The 19,947-nt window shown below is 57.1% G+C and overlaps 1 protein-coding gene across 1 annotated transcript in view; it reads right to left on the reverse strand.

The window, feature by feature from the left end:
* Window positions 1-19,947, reverse strand: part of CCDC88B (coiled-coil domain containing 88B) — a 29,336-nt gene that overhangs the window by 5,829 nt on the left and 3,560 nt on the right. The window contains 31 exon segments of the mRNA XM_043518658.1: window positions 222-365; window positions 1,981-2,199; window positions 2,201-2,256; window positions 4,361-4,412; window positions 4,414-4,520; window positions 4,828-4,910; window positions 4,913-4,954; window positions 4,957-4,972; window positions 5,078-5,198; window positions 5,200-5,217; window positions 5,622-5,746; window positions 5,987-6,200; window positions 6,202-6,228; window positions 6,230-6,771; window positions 8,204-8,344; window positions 8,967-9,084; window positions 9,086-9,106; window positions 9,108-9,141; window positions 9,221-9,359; window positions 10,561-10,707; window positions 15,440-15,575; window positions 15,577-15,596; window positions 15,778-15,818; window positions 15,821-15,858; window positions 16,094-16,165; window positions 16,167-16,234; window positions 16,581-16,639; window positions 16,642-16,705; window positions 17,794-17,835; window positions 17,837-17,872; window positions 17,874-17,894. Coding sequence (XP_043374593.1) covers window positions 222-365; window positions 1,981-2,199; window positions 2,201-2,256; window positions 4,361-4,412; window positions 4,414-4,520; window positions 4,828-4,910; window positions 4,913-4,954; window positions 4,957-4,972; window positions 5,078-5,198; window positions 5,200-5,217; window positions 5,622-5,746; window positions 5,987-6,200; window positions 6,202-6,228; window positions 6,230-6,771; window positions 8,204-8,344; window positions 8,967-9,084; window positions 9,086-9,106; window positions 9,108-9,141; window positions 9,221-9,359; window positions 10,561-10,707; window positions 15,440-15,575; window positions 15,577-15,596; window positions 15,778-15,818; window positions 15,821-15,858; window positions 16,094-16,165; window positions 16,167-16,234; window positions 16,581-16,639; window positions 16,642-16,705; window positions 17,794-17,835; window positions 17,837-17,872; window positions 17,874-17,894 — 2,963 coding nt within the window.

Consider the following 19,947-nt stretch of genomic DNA (forward strand, 5'->3'; position numbering starts at 1 on the left):
TCAATGAGGGATTCCGAGTGGAAGCCCACACACTGCCCCCAATGCTGGCCCCCATAATCCCCATCTCCCACTCCCCCCACAACCTGCAGACTTCCCACTACCCCACATTCCAGTCCCTCCCACTGCCGCCATATGCTAGGGACCCCCCCATCCCATTTCACCACCCACCCCAACGTGCAGGCCTCCCCTGTCTCCCATATCCCAGTCCCCCCCATGGTTACCGTGCATGCTCGTCCTGCAGCCTGGCATGCTGTTCCCCCAGCTGCCGGTGTTCCCGCTCAGCCCCCTCCAGCCGCTCCCGCTCCCCCCGCAGGGCTGTCTCCCGCTGCTCCAGCCCGGCCTGCTGTGCCACCAGATGGCTGTGCCTGGAGGGGGAGAGAAAGGCGTGAGAGACCCCCCCCAGGAGGTTGCCTCACTGACCCCTGCTCCTCCACCATGGTTACCTGCCTTGCAGCCCTGCCCAGTGTCCCCTCCACAGTCACCTGCCCTGCTGCCCCACAAATTCACTTACCCCCACAGGATGCCCCCCATGACACCCTGTAGTCACCTGCCCTGCAGCTCCCCGGGCCCCACCCCCATTGGGGTTAACTGGCTTGCCACCCCCATTGTGCCCCCCAATCCCTCTTCCAGGGTTACCTGCCATCACAAATGTAGGAATTACTGTAAGTTGTATGACACATGAGTGACTCGGTTTCCCCACTGACTTGGTATTAAAACCTTCCCACCTAGTGGGTGGCCAGTTCTTTAAGGCAGAGGGAGAAGGGACAGCTGTGAGCCACCTAGGCCTGTCTGGGCTAAGCCAGGTACGTGATCCAAAAATGGATGTAATCGACCCAGATGCCCGAGGGCCCCAGAGCAATGGGGACCACCGCGAGCCAGGGCAGGCTGCACACTCAGCTGGGAGCACCCGGGAGTTGGGAAGGGGGTTTCCATCGCTGCAGTAAGTCCACCCTCAAGAGGTGGTAGCAACAGACTTCTTCTCTCAGCCCAGCTGCATCTGCAGAGGGGTTAACCAGGCCGACCTCGCTCAGGCCATGTCTACACTACAGCTGTGTGATTGCAGTGCCGGGCTGTGGTACTTCCTACATCCACAGAAGGGTTTTTCAATGCTATCATTAATCCACCTCGCCAAGCAGTAGCTAGGCCGACGGAAACTTTCTTGCATTGACTTGCCGTGTCTACACCAGGGGTGGGGGCAACCTAACTCCAGTGCTCAGGGCATGACATTTTTCACAGACCTGAACTTTTCCTAGTGGTTGGGTCGATCTCATTTTAAGTGTAGAGCAGCCCGAGTCCAAAACTCCTGGGTGGGCTCCCAGCCCCTTTGGCGTTCGGTGGGGTACCCGTGCGGAGCTCCCCTGACAGTTCTGTACTTCACCCCCAGTCGCAGAGATCTGCGATCAGTGTAGTCACCAGTACGTCTCAGCAGCTAATCCGCCAGAGCAAGTCCTCCCCGTGCTGAGAGGGGAGCCCAGCCAGGCTGTTCCCCTCTCTGGGTTAAGCTGGGCTTCCCCATCCTACCAGGGGCTCTGTAATGCTGAATTCCAGGGGATTAATAAACCTTGCTTGGAACAGGCTGAGCTGGGTCGCTGCAGATCCCCCCCGGGTACCTGGCTCCCTGGCAGGGTAAAGCTCCTCTGAACTCAGTGGGACTGGCTGGAGCCACATGCTGGAGCCAGGAGCCCCAGCCCTGGGCATGTTGAGCTGTGGACTTGGCCTGGTGAAATGCTAAGCCCAGGATCTGGCACATAACAGAGCTCCTCCCAGGGGCTGTAGATAGGCTGTGGGGCCAACCCCAAAGATCGAGTGAGACACCCCAATAGGGTTAACTGGCCTGCCCTCTTAGCCCTTCCTCCCCAGGCTTTCCTGGCACTGCAGCTCCCCTTGCCCCTGGGGTTACCTGGCCTGTCACAGCCATGTGCCCCAACTCCTGCCCTGGGGGGTTCCCTGGCCTGGTGCCCCCCAGCCCCTTCCAGTTACCTGTCCTGCAGTTCTCGGTGCTCCTGCTCCAGTGCCCGCAGGGCCCCCTTGAGGCCGGCCTGCTTGCCCAGCAGCCCCTCCAGCTCAGCGCCCTGGCGCTCATGCAGCAGTGCCAGCTTGTCATGGTTGCGCACCAGCCCTTCGTGGCGCCCGCGCCACTCGTCCCTCTCCTGCCGGGCTGCCCGCACCTCAGCCTCCAGCCCTGCCAGTCGCTCCCCAGCTCCGACGCCGGGCCTCTAGGGCTGCCTTCTGGGAGCGCAGCGCTGCCTGCTCCACCTGCCAGGGGAGGGGGCAATGAGAGACACAGGGCGGGGAAGGACAAGGGAGACCATGCACAGGAGCGAGAACCACAGGGGAGGGGGAGCCAATATCTCACCTGGAGGGTCCCACTGGATCTGGGGTTGGGGCAGGAGGGCTTGGGGGAACAAGGGGCATCCAGGGGGCACCTGCTTGTGGGGCAGTGGCGTTTAGGGGGTTAGTATCTTACCTGGAGGGCCCCACGCTGCATCTGGGGGTAAGGGGAGTGGGGGACAGGGGAATTCAGAGGGCCGGTGTCTCCCCAGGGACCTGGCTAAAGGAGAGAAGATGACAGGCTGTGCAGAAGGCTGACCTGCAGACTGGAGGGAAATTGCCAGGGAATCAAGGATCAATCTTGGGCCTGATCCCGATCCCATTTAATATTTTCATTAATGAACTTAGTCCAAAAAGGGTGTGAACAAAGTCTGCTGAGGACACAGAGTTGGGAGCCATGGGCCATACAGAGGAGCGAGATGTTACACAGAAAGAACTGGATAAACCTTGGGGGCCAGAGTGACAGACATGGGATGAAATTGTGTAAAGTGCAAGGTCATGCCACTAGGGTCTAATATTTCCTCTAGCCTGGGGGTTCATCTCCTGAAAGCAACAGAAGGCAAGAGAAGCCCCAGGGTATGGGTTGATCGCAGGATGCCATGAGCCACAAAAAAGGCCAATGCGATCCTAAGCTGGATCCGGTGAGGGATTTCCAGTGGCAATAGGGAAGCATTAATGCCCCTGGGCGAGGCACTGGGAAGAGCTCAGCGGGAACACCGTGTGCAGTTCTGGTCATCCGTGTTTTGAGGGATCCAAACTGGCCTGGTGCAGAGAAGGGTTCCCAGGCTGATCAGGGGAGAGGAGAACTGATCTTAGTAGAGGAGACTGAGCGAGCTCGGCCTGTTTAGCTTGGCCAGGCGAAGGCTGAGAGGGGATCTGGCTGCTCTCTAGAAATACACCAGGTGGGTTTAACCCCAGGGAGGGAGAAAAGCTACTGAAGCTAAGGAGAACATTGGCACAAGAACAAATGGGGACAAACTGGCCAGGAATCAAAGGAGGCCTGGTCTACACAGAAAAGTTCTATCAACCAGTCAGATGTGACACCCCCCTTCCCTCCCCCAGTGCAGACAGCGCTGGGGACAGAAAAGGGCTTCCATCGACACAGCTCCCTTCGTTCGGGGAGGCAATGTTCCTATTCCGACAGAAAGCCCCTGCTGTCAATGCAGGCTGAGTCTACCCTAGGAGGCTATGCTGGCAGAGCTATGCTAGGATAGCCTGTGGTACAGCCATACCCAGAGGCTGGCAATGAGAAGGTTTCTACCCATCAGAGGAGGGAGGTTCTAGAACAGCCTCCCCAGTGGAATTGTGGTGGCAAAACACCCAGTTAGACTTAAAACAGAGCTTGAGACATTTGTGAGTGGGATTACACAATGGGGTTGTTTATGGCGGAGGGGGGCAGGGCTCGGCAGCCCTGCGGGTCACTCCTGGTTTATGTCTTATGTTCCTAATTATGCTTCAGGGCTCTAGCCGGGCACCTGCAGGGTCAGGAAGGGTTTTTTTCACCAAAAGTAATTCTGGGTTGGTTTGTTTTTTTCATTATCCTCTGAAATATCAGAGATCTGCCGCAGGTGGAGACGGGACACCAGGCAGGGCGGGCCAGGCTCTGAGCTGGTCCAGAGAAGCTTTTATCTAGCTGCCTGGCTGGTGGGTCTTGCCCAGATGCTCAAGGTCCAGCTGATCGCCAGATTGGGGGCTGTGAAGGAATTTCCCCCAGGTCAGATTGGCAGGGACCTTGGGATGTTTTCACCTCCCCCTGCAGCATGGGGCGCAGGTAGCCTGCTGGGATCAGCTGGGCGTGGCTCATCGCAGCGATTCCCTGCCAGTGCAGGGTACTGGGGGTCCCTCAGCCTCCCCTGTTCTCTGCCTGGGGCTCACAACAGGCAAGGCTCCTGTTTATTTGGGATGACTTGTCAGACTAGATGAACCGGGGATCCCTTCTGGCCTTAAACTCTGACTCAATGGAGGGCCCCACACTAGGCTGTGTGAGAGGGACAATGGGGCCTTGGGAGGTGCAGGTGGGCTGTCTCACCTGGAGGGCCCCACACTGGGCCTGCAGCCGCCCACTCTCCTCCCGCAGGCCCGCTCTGCCCCTGCAGGCTCAGCAGCTCCCCCTGCAGGGCACCCAGCTGCGACTCCAGCTGCCCCAGTCGCCCCATCAGAGCCTCTTTCTCTGCCAGCAGCGCCGCGTTCTGTGGGGGAAGCATCAGCAAGTGATGGGGGGGTCCCCAGCTCCCACCAGGGGCCTCCAGCCCCACAGTCCCTACCCCTGCTGAGGGGAGGAGACGGGAATCCGTAGCCCCACAGAGTCTATCAAGGGGCACAGTCCCTTCCCTCCATCTCCCAGCCCTGCCCAGACTCCCTGAGGGGCCTCCATCTCAGCCCCCTTCCCTACCTCACCCCAAAGGCAGGGGAACCAGAAAGCACCAGATTCCAGCCCCCATCCCATCCCATCCCTTCCCAAAGGAAAGTCCCCACGATACACCCCCTGTGCTGGACTTACGCTGCGCTCCCCTCAATGAGATGCTTGCTCAGGGTGTCACTCTCCAGCTCAGCCCGAAGCCCCAGCGTTGGCTCGGGGTCCCCTGGCCCTGCTGCACGGCCCCCACAGCCTCAGGTGGTGGGCCCCAGGACTGCTCTTCACCTGGACGTAGAGAGCAAGGGAGGGGATGAAAGGGAGCAGGAGGGAGCTCATGACTACTGCAGCCCCGGCCTCTCCCAGCAGAGGGCGCTGAGGGTGGTGTCTCACCTGGCGCAGCTGTTTCCCCAGGTGCTGATTGAGGGTGAGCAGTTCCTCCACCCGGCTGCGGAGGGCGCCAATCTTCTCCTCCTTCAGAGCCAGCATCTCCCTGAAGGACGACTCCAGCCTGCTCCAGGCTCTGGTATTGGCTAGGACAAGAGGGGGGCACATTACACCTAGGAGCCCCTGGAAACTGCGCCAGCCCCTCCCTAAGATCCCTGCCCCCCTGCTCCCCCACAACTAGCTGCCACCTCCCGAGGATCCCTGCCCCCCAACCCCCACGACCAGCCATCCCCTCCCCCAGATCCCTGCCCCCCAGCTCCCCCATGATCAGCCTCCCCCCCTGAAATCCTTGCCTCCTAGCCCCCATGACCAGCCATCCCCCCGAGATCCCTGCCCCCGTCTCTCCTGTCAAGATCCCCTGCCCCCTATACAGCCCCCTCCCCATAATCCCTCCGCCCAGCCCAACCATCTTGTCTCTCGTCTCCCAAGATCCCTGCCCTACCACCCAGTACACTCCAAGTGTGCGTATGGGCCTCCTGCAGATGCCTACCTCTGCTGGGTGCCCTGCTGCTCCTCCAGGAGGCGCTGCTCCTCCTCCCTCCGCTCCAGCTGCTCCCGCAGCCGCACCAGGTCAGCCTCCCGCTCCTGCCCCTTCACCTTCTCGCCCAGCAGCTCCTGCAGGAACAAGCAGAACTCTGGGCACTGAGTGGGGCACCCGTGGCCCCCCCTTCCTGCCTCCACTACCCCAACCAGGACCCTGACCACTGGGATAGGCTCCCATCACCATTCCCTGTCCCCCACTGCCCTGCTCCCCACAGTGTCCCCTGCTGGGAGAGGCCAGTGTGGAATAGCCAGGAGCTCCCCGCCCCCACTCCTTTCAGCCCTGGCGCTCCCTGCACCTGATGCCCTCATCACCTCCCGCAGAGCGGCTGCGGCCTTGCGCTCTGCTGCCAGCTGCTCCCGCAGCCCCTTGCTCTCCTGCTCCAGCTCCCGCAGCCGCTGCACTCTCTCTCTCAGCCCGCCCAACTCCAGCGCCTGCAGCCGGCTCTGGGCCTCCAGCTGGGCGGCCCGGCGGCCCTGTTCTGCCAGGGCTTCCTCTTGGGCCTGGGTCTGGGCCCGCAGACGCCGTCTCCTTGTCCAGTGCCCGGCGCTCTCTCGGCCTGGCTCAGCACCGCCTCCAGCGCCCCTCGCTCGCCCTCCAGCTGGGCCAGGGCCGCCTTGTGTTGCTCCAGCCCGCGCTGCAGGGTGCCCAGCTCACGCTCGGACGCCCGTAACTCCTCCGCGGCCTCCCGCGCCTGTTCAGCCTGGCGCCCGGCCCGCTGCCGCTCTGCCTCCAGACTGCTCCGGGCCTCCGCCAGCTCCCGCTCGGCTTGGCTCAACTCTGCCCGCAGCGCCTCCCGCTCCTTCTCCAGCACCTGGGCCTCGGCCTCCAGCTGCCCCAGAAGCAGGGCCTCCAGGCGCTGCTGCTCCAGCTCCTGCCGCAGTCTCAGCAGCTCCTGCTCCAGGCGGCCCCGGGCCTCCTGGGAGGCCGTCAGCCCCTCCAGGGCCTTGGCATGAGTGGCCTCCAGCCGGCGCAATGCCTCCTGCAGGCTGGATGCCTGCTCCTCCACCTGGCACAGCTGGCGCCCACTCTCTGCCAGTGCCTCCTGCTGCTCCTGGGCCCAGGCGCCTGGGTCCCCCTGGCTCTGCAGAGACTCCTGCTGCGGGGAAAGGGAACAGAGCTGGTCAGGGGCACCCTAGATTCCCAAATCCATAGCTACGTGCCTGAGCCCGCCTTGGTTCCCTTGCCAAATGCCTAGGAAGGCAGGAATCACATAAATGCTGCCCCCGGACATGACGCAGCATTGCATCTGATCTGGACAGAGACAAACCTGGCATTGGTACCAGGGACAATTCTGCAGGCCTATGAGGATTCACTGCCCCCCATGCTGCCCTGTGCCGTAGCCTGCCTCCAGCAATAGCATAGCAACTGGATGTACTGAGGGATGCCCCCTATTGCCTCCACCAGCCCAGGGCGCCTCCTGCCCCTTGTGGTGGGAACTCAAGAGGAGGGCCCTGCCCCAGGCTGATCCCCAGGGGTCCAGGCTGCCTTTGAGCCTCCTGCCTACCTATGTGTCCTCCTGGGCTAAGCCATATGAGCCTCCCCCAGGCACACCCAAAGAAGGGCAGTTTTGGTAATAGGGTTATGACCCCTGTGTAGGACTTTGCATCCACAGGCTTGGTGTTGCTATTCCTGAGGGGAAAGGGGGCGAGGCATGGCTGGTGTTCTCTGCTTCCAGATCAGACAACTGCCCACACCTGCCTGCAACCCTGGTCATTACTCAGGCGCTAGCCCATGCTCCTGCAGCTTCACTGCTCTGGGGTCCAAGCCAGCTAGATTGAAGCTAGCTCCACTAGGTCTGCATGAGCAGCAATCACCCCCCATGACTGCAGTGTCGCAGTTCCCTGAAGGGGCAGAGAGCAAAGCTGGGTCTCAGGACATGCTGGGGTCCTGGCTCCCACTAACATAGGCTCTGGCAGAAGCCTGGGCTCCCAGGCTGGCCTGAAAACCCTGCGATGCTGGATCCCAGATGACTAATCAATCCTCCCTTGGCCTGGCCAGGCTGCCCGACCTCTCTAGGCACGTCACTCCCGGAGAAGGTAGAGTCTCCAGGGCAATCTGGTTGCAGCTGCACTGGCGGGGGGAGCTCACGGGCGGAGCTGGGGGGCTGACATCCAAAGGCCCAGACCTGGAGTTGCTGAGGCTGCATGGCTGCCCTGGGGTCTGGTGCACTAAAGGGGTCACTGGCACTGCTGGGAGACTGTGTAAAGGCTGGGGTGTAACAGCCCTGTCAATCTGTGACAACCTGCAGCTAATCCCCTGTCCCTATGCTCTGCTATGGCATTGGTCTCCTCCAATGGGAGACAGGCTGGCAGCAGGGTGATGGGATTCCCACCCTGCCCACCTACTCCTCCAGCCACTTGGGCTCCAGGCAATGGGACTGACCCCGTCATGCTGCCTGCAGCCATGTGGGGCACCACGCTAGGGGCACTCCTGGGCCTGCTGCCTTCCCTGCAGCGCCCCTCTACTGCCCCAAATGACAATCCCTTGCACACCTTGCCCTGCCCTCCCTGCCGGGCACTGTGCCCCACCTGGCAGTGCCGCTGCTCCTGCAAGCTGTGCAGCTCCCGCTCCAGCTGCTCCTTCTCCCCCAGCAGGGCGGCACTCAGCTCCTCCCGCTCCTGGCAGCTCCGGGCCCGCTGGGCTTCCAGCTCTGCCCCCAGCCGCTGCACCTGTGCCAGGCAACTGGAGGTTGAGGGGGGACTGGGCCAGCATGGAGACAGCCCTCCCCTCACCCCACAGACACCTCCCATGAAGACACCCTCTCTCCCTGTACCCCAACATACAGACCCCCTGCCGAGAGGCACCCCACCCCCTTCCACTGACCCCTCCACAGAAACCCCCATCTCCCATCACTCCCCCACAGAAACAACCTATCCCCGTCCCCCGCACCACAGCCTCCTCCGCAGATCCCTCTTCCTCCACCCTCTCCAGCACACAGCCCCCCCAGAGACCACCCTTCCGCTAAAACCCAGCAGACTCCCCCTCTCTATCCTTCCCCTACATACAGACCCCTCCACAAGGCTTCCCCAAAGAGAGATCCCACCCTTCAAACCCACACATATAGTCTTCCCCTGCACACACAACCCTTCCTATCCCCAAAAAACAACATGGAGACACCCCCCCACACATACTCGACTCCTCCCCAGATAGCCCCTGGTTAAGGAATGGGACACAGGGTCTTTCCCCTGTGGGGGGTGCCAGCTCCAATCCAGCCCCAGGGCCGGGGCTGGCTGGCTGAGAGGTGGGGCAGACAGGCCTTGAATTCTCTTCTAGGAGCCTCATCTCCCTCACCTCTTTGCTGAGGGCCTTATTCTTCTGCTCAAGGCCCGGACTCCTGGGTTCTCCCGGGGCCTCTAGTGCCTGCTGCAGCCTCCGGCGCAGCTCCTGGTTCTCCCGCTCCAGTGCTAGCACGGCTGGATGTCACCTCGGTCCTCGTAGCTCAGGGACTTGGGAGTCTCAGCAATGTCTGGGGGAGACAGTGTCACATCAATGAGCCGGGAGGGGGAAGCTGGGGGGCCTGGGGAAAGGGGAAAGGAGGCACTCACCATTGGGAGCCTCACTGGGCTCCTGCTCCTCTTCCCAGGACAGGTGCTGGGGCACCCCCAGATTCTGCCTCAGCTCCCCCTCCAGCAACACCTTCTCCTGCTGCAGCTCCTCCAGCCGCTGACGCTCCCGCTCCTGCTCCTGGGGACAGAGAGTGACCCATGCGGGAGTTTTCTGTAATAGCCTTATAAACAGTGTGCGTCTCCCCCTCGGCCTTGGTACAGTTGCCCACTGGTTGCAGAGGGGCTACAATGCTTCTCCTGGCACGGATCAGGAGGCACGAGGGTCTGGGTCCAGGCTGGGCTGCATCAGCAGACCCCCAGAGACAGCAGACTCCAGGCTGCAGAGACAGCTGAGGGAGCGTGGCAGGGCTGTGTCAGAGAGCAAAGACGAGAATTGTCGGGAAGCAGGGTGAGGAAGAGCGGGGTTCACAGCCACATGGCGGTGCCCCTGGCCTTGGCAGACAAAGGGGACAGGGAGAGGCTGATGGAGCTCAGGGGAAGCAGGGGCCAGGGCCCAGCAAAGCAGAAACATAGACCAGACCCTGTGAATCCATGACACAGAGACTGTTAACATAGGGGGTGCCCTACACTTCTGAAAGAGTCCTACAAGGGGCACCATCGGGAGGGTCAGGAGCACTAGCTGTGGGGAGAGCTACTCCAGCCCAGCTTCCCCCAGCAGCGGGCGCTGTAAAGAGCAGGGCAGGAGCACTGCTTGTGGGGGAAGGTCCCTGCTACTCCAGCCCAACCCCTCCAGCAGGGGTGCTGTGGGGTGTGTGACAGACCGGGGAAAAGGTCTGTAGCATTTATTCTGAGGGCTCTGAGTCACTGGGTTTCTCTTGTGCCTTGCTGCCTGCCCAAGTGCACAGAGCTAGAACAGAGCAAGGCAGGGCAAACAAGAGCCACAGAAAAGAGCCTCTCAGGCACCAGCTTCAAAGAAGTGATGGGAACAATGGCAATGGGGACCAGTTCCCCCGGCTGGCCTGGGGAATGTTCCTCTTCCCAAGGCTAAGCCTGGTGTCAAAGGAGCCTTGACCTCCCCCTGACAAGTCTCTAGAGCAGGGAGAGGTTTGGGTGAGCTGGGAGAGGCTGGCCAGGCTGCCAGGGACAAGGCTGACGGCCTGACTGAGACACAGAGACCTGCTGGTGGACCCGTGGCTGTCTCCAGGAGCTACTCTGAGAGGGCTGAATCACAGGATCCCAGCTGACACCTGTGGGGGTCACTCGGGGAAAACCCAGTGAAGGGCAGTGGGCATTTAGCCTGGTAACAGGACAGGCTCTGTGCACAGAGGGCCATAGGGGGCACTGTGGAGAGGGTACAGGGGGCCGGTTGGGGGTCTCACCTCCTCAACTTGTTCTAATTGACTCCGCAGCAGTAGATTCTCCTTCTCGAGCTGGGACAGGCGCTGGGCCCGGGCGCGGGCAGATTCCAGCTGCCCCTCCAGCTGGGCGTTGCTGTCCAGCAGGGCCTGGGAGAAGGCCCGCTCCTCCTGCCAGGGAGACAGCCCAGTCAGAGCTCCCAAGATCCCCTGGCCCACACCTCCTCCTGTCAGGGACAGCGCCCCATCAGAGCCCCCCCAAGACCCACTAACCACCACACAGTCCCCCTCTGTCCCTCAGCTCCTAGCAATAGAAAACCATCAGAGCCAAATGCAAACAATGGAAACCACTTGGAGGAAAAGGTAGACCATGACAACAGACAGGGACGGCCCTATCTAGGAATAGAGACAAGACTGTTTCAGTATCACACAGAATAGGGAGAGGTGTCCTGGAGCCATCCTTTACAATCTACATATCACACAGACTATGCTGACAGCTTGTGCCACACACTCTCAAAGAAACTGCGGAACCACCTGATCAACATCCTCTACAGAAAACAGGGAAAGATTAAGAATGAGCTCTCAAAACTGGATCCTCTCATAAAAAAACAACCTTTCACACAAACTTCCTCGTGGCTGGACTTTACAAAAACTAGACAACACACACTTTGCTTCTCTAAAAAAGAAAAAGGACACTAAACTATCTAAACTACTACATGCCAAAAGGGGCCACAACAGTGGTTCCCTTAACCCACCTGTCCTAGAATCTGTCCTATCTCAGGGCCTCTCCTTCTGCTCCTCCACCCCCACAAACAAGATACAGTTCTATAGTGACTTAGAATCCTATTTTCAATGTCTCCGACTCAAGGAATATTTCCAACACACCTCTGAACAACATACTAACCCACAGAGACCTTCCTACCAATACTACAAAAAGAAGGATTCTGGGTGGACTCCTCCTGAAGGTTGAAACAACAGACTGGACTTCTACATAGAGTGTTTCCGCTGACGTGCATGGGCTGAAATTGTAGAAAAGCAGCATCACTTGCCCCATAACCTCAGCCGTGAAGAACACAACGCCATCAACAGCCTCAGAAACAACTCTTCCACCAAAAGTTTTTTCCACCAAATGCATCCAATGAAGTGAGCTGTAGCTCACGAAAGCTTATGCTCTAATAAATTTGTTAGTCTCTAAGGTGCTACAAGTACTCCTTTTCTTTTTGCGAATACAGACTAACACGGCTACTCAGAAACAACTCTGACATCATAATCAAAAAGGCTGACAAAGGAGGTGCTGTCGTCATCATGAATAAATTGGAATATGAACAAGAGGCTACTAGGCAGCTCTCCAACACCAGTTTCTACAAGCCATTACCCTCTGATCCCACTGAGGGTTACCAAAAGAAACTACACCATCTGCTCAAGAAACTCCCTGAAAAAGCACAAGAACAAATCTGCACAGACACACTCCTAGAACTCCAACCAGGGATATTCTATCCGCTACCCAAGATCCATAAACCTGGAAATCCTGGATGCCCCTCATCTCAGGCTTTGGCACCCTGACAGCAGGTTGTCTGGCTATGTAGACTCCCCCCTCAGGCCTTACGTTACCAGCCCTCCCAGCTATCTTCAAGACACCACTGACTTCCTGAGGAAACTACAATCCATTGGTGATCTTCCTGAAAACGCCATCTGAGCCACTATGGATGTAGAAGCCCTCTACACCGACATTCCACACAAAGATGGACTACAAGCCGTCAGGAACAGTATCCCTGATAATGTCACAGTAAATCTGGTGGCTGAACTTTGTGACTTTGTCCTCACCCATAACTATTTCACATTTGGGGACAATGTATACCTTCAAATCAGCAGCATTGCTACGGGTACCCGCATGGCCCCACAGTATGCCAACATTTTTATGGCTGACTTAGAACAATGCTTCCTCAGCTCTCGTCCACTAATGCCCCTACTCTACTTGTGCTACACTGATGACATCTTCATCATCTGGACCCATGGAAAAAAACCCTTGAGGAATTCCACCATGATTTCAACAATTTCCATCCACCATCAACCTCAGCCTGGACCAGTCCACACAAGAGATCCACTTCCTGAACACTACGGTGCTAATAAGCGATGGTCACATAAACACCACCCTTTTTCCGGAAACCTACTGACCGCTATGCCTACCTACATGCCTCCAGCTTTCATCCAGACCACACCACATGATCCATTGTCTACAGCCAAGCTCTACGATATAACCGCATTTGCTCCAACCCCTCAGACAGACAAACATCTGCAAGATCTCTATCAAGCATTCTTACAACTACAATACCCACCTGCTGAAGTGAAAAACAGATTGACAGAGCCAGAAGTTACCTACTACAGGACAGGCCCAACAAAGAAAATAACAGAACGCCACTAGCCATCACCTTCAGCCCCCAACTAAAACCTCTCCAACGCATCATCAATGATCTATAACCTATCCTGAAGGACGATCCATCACTCTCACAGATCTTGGGAGACAGGCCAGTCCTTGCTTACGGACACCCCCCCAACCTGAAGCAAATACTCACCAGCAACCACACACCATACAACAAAACCACTAACCCAGGAACCTATCTTTGCAACAAAGCCCGTTGCCAACTGTGTCCACATATCTATTCAGGGGACACCATCATAGGTCTAATCACATCAGCCACACTATCAGAGGCTCGTTCACCTGCACATCTACCAATATGATATGCTATCATGTGCCAGCAATGCCCCTCTGCCATGTACATTGGCCAAACTAGACAGTCTCTACATAAAAGAATAAATGGACACAAATCAGACGTCAGAATTATAACATTCAAAAATCAATCGGAGAACACTTCAATCTCTTAGGTCACTCGATTACAGACCTAAAAGTGGCAATTCTTCAACAAAAAAACTTCAAAACCAGACTCCAACGCGATGCTGAATTGGAATTAATTTGCAAACTGGATACAATTAACTTAGGCTTGAATAAAGACTGAGAGTGGATGTGTCATTACACAAAGTAAAACTATTTCCCCATATTTATTTCCCCCCTACTGTTCCTCACACGTTCTTGTCAACTGCTGGAAATGGCCCACCTTGATTATCACTACAAAAGGTCCCCATCCCGTCCCGTCCCTCCCCGCTTCCTACTGGTAATAGCTCACCTTACCTGATCACTCTTGTTACAGTCTGTATGATAACACCCATTGTTTCATGTTCTCTGTGTACATCAGATCTCCCCTGTATTTTCCACTACATGCATCTGATGAAGTGAGCTGTAGCTCATGAAAGCTTATGCTCAAATAAATTTGTTAGTCTCTAAGGTGCCACAAGTACTCCTTTTCTATTCACAGAGGAAACATTTTATGGATTGGGGTGTTTCTCATGAAAGTTTGGATCCTGGTTCCCATGAAGCCAGGCAGCTCTGCAACTGACTGAACTTTTTTGGGGGTGGGGGTCAGGGGGGAGACCTACTTCATTAGCTAGGAAAGGGTTCGTGAACATTTTATGATTTTGTTTTGTATTGTAACTATTCGTTTCCTTCCCTCTCATTTCTGGTGGAATCTCTGCTCTTGCTTAACAAAACCTACCTGGGTTTTATTATAAGTGTGAGGTTTACAGGAGCAGTGATTTAAAGTAAAACTAGTCAGCTGGGGTGCACTACTCCTTTGGGGGCAGAGGAGCTGGGATTTCTGTGAGTAGCCAGCATCGGGCGGGGTATCACAGAGGAAGAACTGGGGTGCACCTATAGTTACCCTGCAAGGCAAAGACAGGCACAGCCCAGAGGAGAATGTGTGGGGGCTGACAGGCTGGTGGGAGTAGGGAGCTGATACCCAACTGGGCAAGACTCCCTTTCGCTAGAGGCAGCGGGTAAAAGAGTACCCAAAGAACTGTCACACAGACCCCCTCTGTCTCCCTCCCCCACTCCTCCTGCTGAGAAACCCGTACTGGACTCCTGAGCCCCTTACAGCCCTCCATCGCCCCACTCTCCTGACAAGAAGTACTGCCCCATTCCCCCTGCCCACTGGTCCCCTAGCCCCTCACTATCACCCCCTAACCAGAGCTCCCCACTGCCTTTGTGACAAACTAGGAATTTTGTGGTATTTTTTATGAATCCTATGTGTGCCTCAATTTCTCCTCTCTGTTCCAGGGTTGGTGGGGGAGGGATTAAGTTTGCTCTCAGGACAGACTAGAGACATGGTGATGAGGGGTGTGTCTCACCTCCCTGTGAAGAGCTGTTAAAAAAACTGGTTGAAACTCACCCAAACAACAGAAAGGGAGTACTTGTGGCACCTTAGAGACTAACAAATTTATTTGAGCATAAGCTTTCGTGAGCTACAGCTCACTTCATCGAAAGCTTATGCTCAAATAAATTTGTTAATCTCTAAAGTGCCACAAGTACTCCTTTTCTTTTTGCGAATACAGACTAACACGGCTGCTACTCTGAAATCAAACAACAGAGGGGCCAGAGAGACAAGACAAACTCGTGACTCTGGATTTCCAGAGACCCCAGCTGGTGCCCAGAGGACTGGGGTGGGGTGGGGGAGATGGGCTGGGCGCTCTCCCCTGGGACTGACTAAGGAGGAAGTCAGAGAGCCTGGCTGGACTCTGGGCTGACCACAGGGCCCTAGGCGTGGAGTCACTGCATTAACCCCTTCACAGTGGGCAAGTCTCCACCAGGAGCCTGTCTCAGCTGGACTTTTCACAGCATGGGGCAGAGGGGCTGGAGCCCCAGAGGGTCAGTCTCAGCAGGTGGCCTGCCCTGAAGGGAGAGTGGAGTGGGGTTCCCCCAGAGACTGCTCCAAAGCTGGGGTATAGCCCTGATCCTGTGGATCCATGACACACCCCATATCCCCTGTGCCTCCTCCACCCCATGCCCTCTCACCTTCAGTTTCCCCTGGCACCGCTCCAACGCAGGTAGTCGCTCCCTCAGGGCCGAGAGCTCCCCCTGCAGGCGCTCAGCCCGGGCCGCCTTCTCCCGCATGGCATCCAGCTCATCCCGGTACAGGCCCGCCAGGCGCCTCACCCACCACCGCCTGGTGCTGGGGGGAAGAGGTGTTAGGTTAGAGCCTGGGGCATTGAGGGTGGGAGAACAGGATCAGGGCCCCAGGGCACTGGGGCGGCGGGGGGGGGGAGAATAGGGTCAGGGCCCAGGGCACTGGGGCGGCAGGGGAGAATAGGGTCAGGGCCAAGGGCATTGGGCGGCGGGGGGGGTGTTGGTACCTCCTGTCGCAGCCTCCTCAGCTCGGCCTCCAGCTCCTGCACTCCTGGTGCTGATCCAGCAGCTCCTCAGCCTTCTCCTCCCTGGGTGGGGGGAAGGGAGATCAGAGCCCCTAGGAGGGCACGGCCCTCCCCACACACACACTGGGATCCCCAGTACTTCCCCACACCTATTCCCAATCCCCTTGAGGGCCTCCTCACTAAAACCCCCCTATCTCAGGACCCCCCTCTTGTCCTCTGTGCCCCCTAATGCCCCTAGGACTTACACCCACTGCCCTCCCATCCCAAAACCACCCCATCAGTGCCCCCCCCAACTCACAGTTCCTGGCGCAGGCGCCGGGCCTTGCCCTGGCATCAGCCAGTTTGCACCCCAAGGTGCTGGCGATTGTCCCGGCCCCTCGGGGGACAGTGGCCCATGGGGGGACGACAACTCTCGCTCCTGCTGCAGCTCCCACAGCCTCTGCAAGACAGCTGGTTAGATGGTGAGTGGGATGGGTGGGAGTGGGAAGAATGGATGGGTGGGTGGTGGGAAATGTCCAGCGAAACAGCGGAAGGGGGAGGGAGAGAGTGGGAGGCAGCCACAAGAGGGATTTGAGGAGGGGCCAGAGGGAGAATGGGGAGAGCTCAGAGAGCCACATGAGGGGGAAGGGGTATCAGAGCCTGGGGGGTCAGGGTGAACCAGGGAGTAAGTGGATGGTGGGAATGGAACCCCCCGAGAGGTGGAGGGCCAGGCTGCGTGGGAGGGGAGGAGCACAGGGAGGTGCGGAGTGGCAGGAGGGAATGTGCCTGAGGGATCCCCCCCTCACCTCGCATTGTATCCCGCTCCGCCCTACCAGACTCCGCAGCCGGGAGGACAGATCCTGCGGACCCGTGTCAGCTCCAGGGGGTGCAGCTCAGCCAGCGCCCCCCACTGCAGGCTCAGCCCACCACCCTGGGTCCTGTGTCACCTGCAACACAAGAGCAACATGTCACAAGCCCTGCAGCCTTGCCCCTGGCACATGCCCTCATGGCCTCCCTCACACGTCAGCGCTCCTCATACAGCAGCCCCTCGCACGTCAGCTCCTCACATGCCACTTCTCACACAGATCCCGTCACAGATCTCCCTCACATGTCCGCCTCGCATATGCCTCATGCCTCCCCTCGCACCCGCCCCCAGCTCCCAATGACTCCTCGCAGGTCACTCCACATAGCCTCCCCTCGCACGCCATCTCCTCACACCCTCCCCTCCATGTCTGCTCATCACATGCCAGCTCCTCACACGGCCTCCTCACATGCTGCTCCATCACTGCCAGCTCCTCACATGCCTCCCCCTCGCATGTCTCCCCGGCACATTCCTTATGGCCTCCACTCGCATGCCAGCTCCTCACACGCCATCTCCATGTGTCTGCTCCATCACATGCCAGCTCCTCACATGCCACCGCCTCCCTCGCATGTCAGCTCCTCACACGGCCTCCCCTCACGTGTCTGCCCCGGCACATTCCTCATGGCTTCCCCTCGCATGCCAGCTCCTCACATGCCATCTCCTCACGTCGTTCTGCTCCATCACATGCCATCTCCTCGTGTCTGCTCCATCACATGCCGGCTCCTCACACGCCTCCCCTCGCACGTCAGCCGCTCCTCACACGGCCTCCCCTCACGTGATGCCCCGGCACATTCCTCGATGGCCTCCCCCCGCACGTCACTCCTCACACGGCCTCCCCTCACGTGTCTGCCCCGGCACATTCCTCATGGCCTCCCGTCCCCCGCCAGAGCTCCTCACACGGCCTCCCTTCCAACAGCTCTCACAGGCCCACATCTCACAGCCCTTACAGCAGCTCTTCACAGCAGTCTTGCCAAGGCCAGCCCCTTGCACAAGTGCTACAGCTTCCCTGTCTACAGCTCCCCCATTATCCCTCAAGCCCCTGCATCTGGGCAAGTGCAGCCTGGTGCTCTGCCCGATGGGATGCCACCTGGTGACTGTGCCTTGGGGATCAGGTGGGGGACCTAGCCACAAGGATCAGAAGAAAAGGTCGTGCCCACGGTGGGTGTTCTTACCTCCTGGATGGCACTGGCCAGCGCGTCAGAGTCTGGTCTCGATGTCCCCCTGGATCCGTTCAAGTGATCTCTGCCTTCCGCTCACACTGTGGAGGGAGAGGGTATGGGCAGCACAGGGGGTGAGGTGCAGGGGGATGAGCAAAGGGGGGTGCATGGGAGGGGTGGAGGGATGAGGTGCAAGGCAGGAGAGGAGACAGCACCGAGGGGCATCTGTGCAGGTGGGCGCAGGCTGTAGGGTGTGTGGGGAGAGAGGCAGCATAGAGTGGGAGGAGTTCAAGGAAGGGAGGAGGCACAGAGAGTGGAGGGATGGGGTGGACAAAGAAACAGCTGTCAGCGTCTGTCAGTCTCTCTCTCTTTCTCAGGGTGCCTATGGGCTAGTATGGCCCTGAGCCCCACATTTCCCCTCATCCCAGGATGCCCTGGTGCGACCGCTACTGGACTTCTGCCTCAAGATCAGGTGCTAACAATGCCAGAAGGAGGTTAAAAAACTGGAGAGGGCTCAGAGAAGAGCCATGAGAACGATTAAGGGACTAGTAAACGTGCCATAGTGAGAGACCGAAGGAGCTCAATCTATCAGCAAAGAGAAGGTTGACGGGTGACTGATCCCAGTCTAGAGGTTACCTACATGGGGAACACATATTTAATAAGGGCTCTTCAACCTAGCAGCCAAAGGTCTAACATGGTCCAGTGGCAGGAAATTGAAGCTGGACAAATTCAGACTGGAAATAAGGCGTAAATTTGTGCCAGTGAGATGAATTAATTATGGGACAACTTGCCAAGGCTATGGTGGATTCTCCATCACTGACAATGTTTAAACCACAACCAGGGCCTGATTTAGGGACAGGCGACTGCCTAGGGTGCTTGGGCTTGGGGGGCACCGGGCTTGGGGGACTGTATTTGTTGTTAGCGACAAAAGGGAAAATAGAATGTTTGAAGTAAAATGTTTCAGGTATTCTGTCTGTGGATTCATTTTCCTCAACCCTCCTGGAATGCTGTCAGCCATGCCCTCGTGAGCATACAAGGGCGGAGCATTGCCAGTCAGTCAGTGTGAGATATAAGAAGGAACTGAAGTGAAGTGAGAGCCCAGCTGCGATATTGTGACAACGGCACGAACTGAACGGGGAAGAAACTGTGGTGTCCATGCAAGGATCCTTGCACTGAATCCAAGAGCTTTCTTTGTGCCTTGTGGCTCAACTTGGTTGTGTCAGATGCAGCGTCATCTTCTTTAGATTCAGTCTCTCTCTTTGGAGCACTGCAAAGGATATATGTCCTCTTTTCAGCACTAACTATCAGATGGAAGATCCTCATGGACAATGTTACAAATCTGACCGTGAAGCGCTAAGTGACATTCTCTGAGAGAGCCGCATTGACAGTGTAAGGCCAGTGAGGTACTAAGTGACTAAGGATTACAACCCCCTAATGGAACTGGTGCAGAGAGTAAAGCCCAAGGCTGGAATCTGACACGAGGAGCAAAGCCTGGCAAACCAGATCACTGACTTCCAATTGCTGGTCTCAACTGTAGTTGGCACAATATCCTGTTCCAAACAAACGTTGTAAGCAAGGCATTGCAAACTCAGTCAATGGACATTGCCAACGCTACTACTTTGACAAGAATCTGCCTTGCTTCATCGTGGCTGACAGAGACAACGGATTGAAGCATGCCATCACTGATGCAAAGAAATGGCAGAAAACTTAGGAGCCTGAGCCTGTCTTCAAGAACCTCGTATTCATTAGAAGAAGCGACAGTCTGGTTATGAGGGCAGAGATGAGGTGATGGGAAGCTTGGAAGAAAAATTCAAGAGGGAGATTTTTTGCTCACTCGTTGACACTGCTTGAGTGTCCATCAAAGAAAGGTTTGGACAAATGAAGGCAAGAAAAGTGACCTTTTGAACTAAAGGGCGAGGGTTAAAATTCTAAGGCTGTCACCTGCTGGAACACTATTTAATACTGGTCCTCCCAGTGTTGGAGCACAGTTCAATTTCTTGATGTTAGTACATTTCAATTATTCTTAAAATTAAAAAGTTACTGTAAATTTAGAGGAAATTAAATTTTTTTATTTGCTTATATATGGCATGAATAAATACAGCTTTACAGATCCTAGTATGCAAACTGATCATCTTATATGACAGGGATAAATAA

This window comes from Dermochelys coriacea, chromosome 7, assembly GCF_009764565.3.
Source record: "Dermochelys coriacea isolate rDerCor1 chromosome 7, rDerCor1.pri.v4, whole genome shotgun sequence".
NCBI classification, from domain to species: Eukaryota; Metazoa; Chordata; order Testudines; family Dermochelyidae; genus Dermochelys; species Dermochelys coriacea.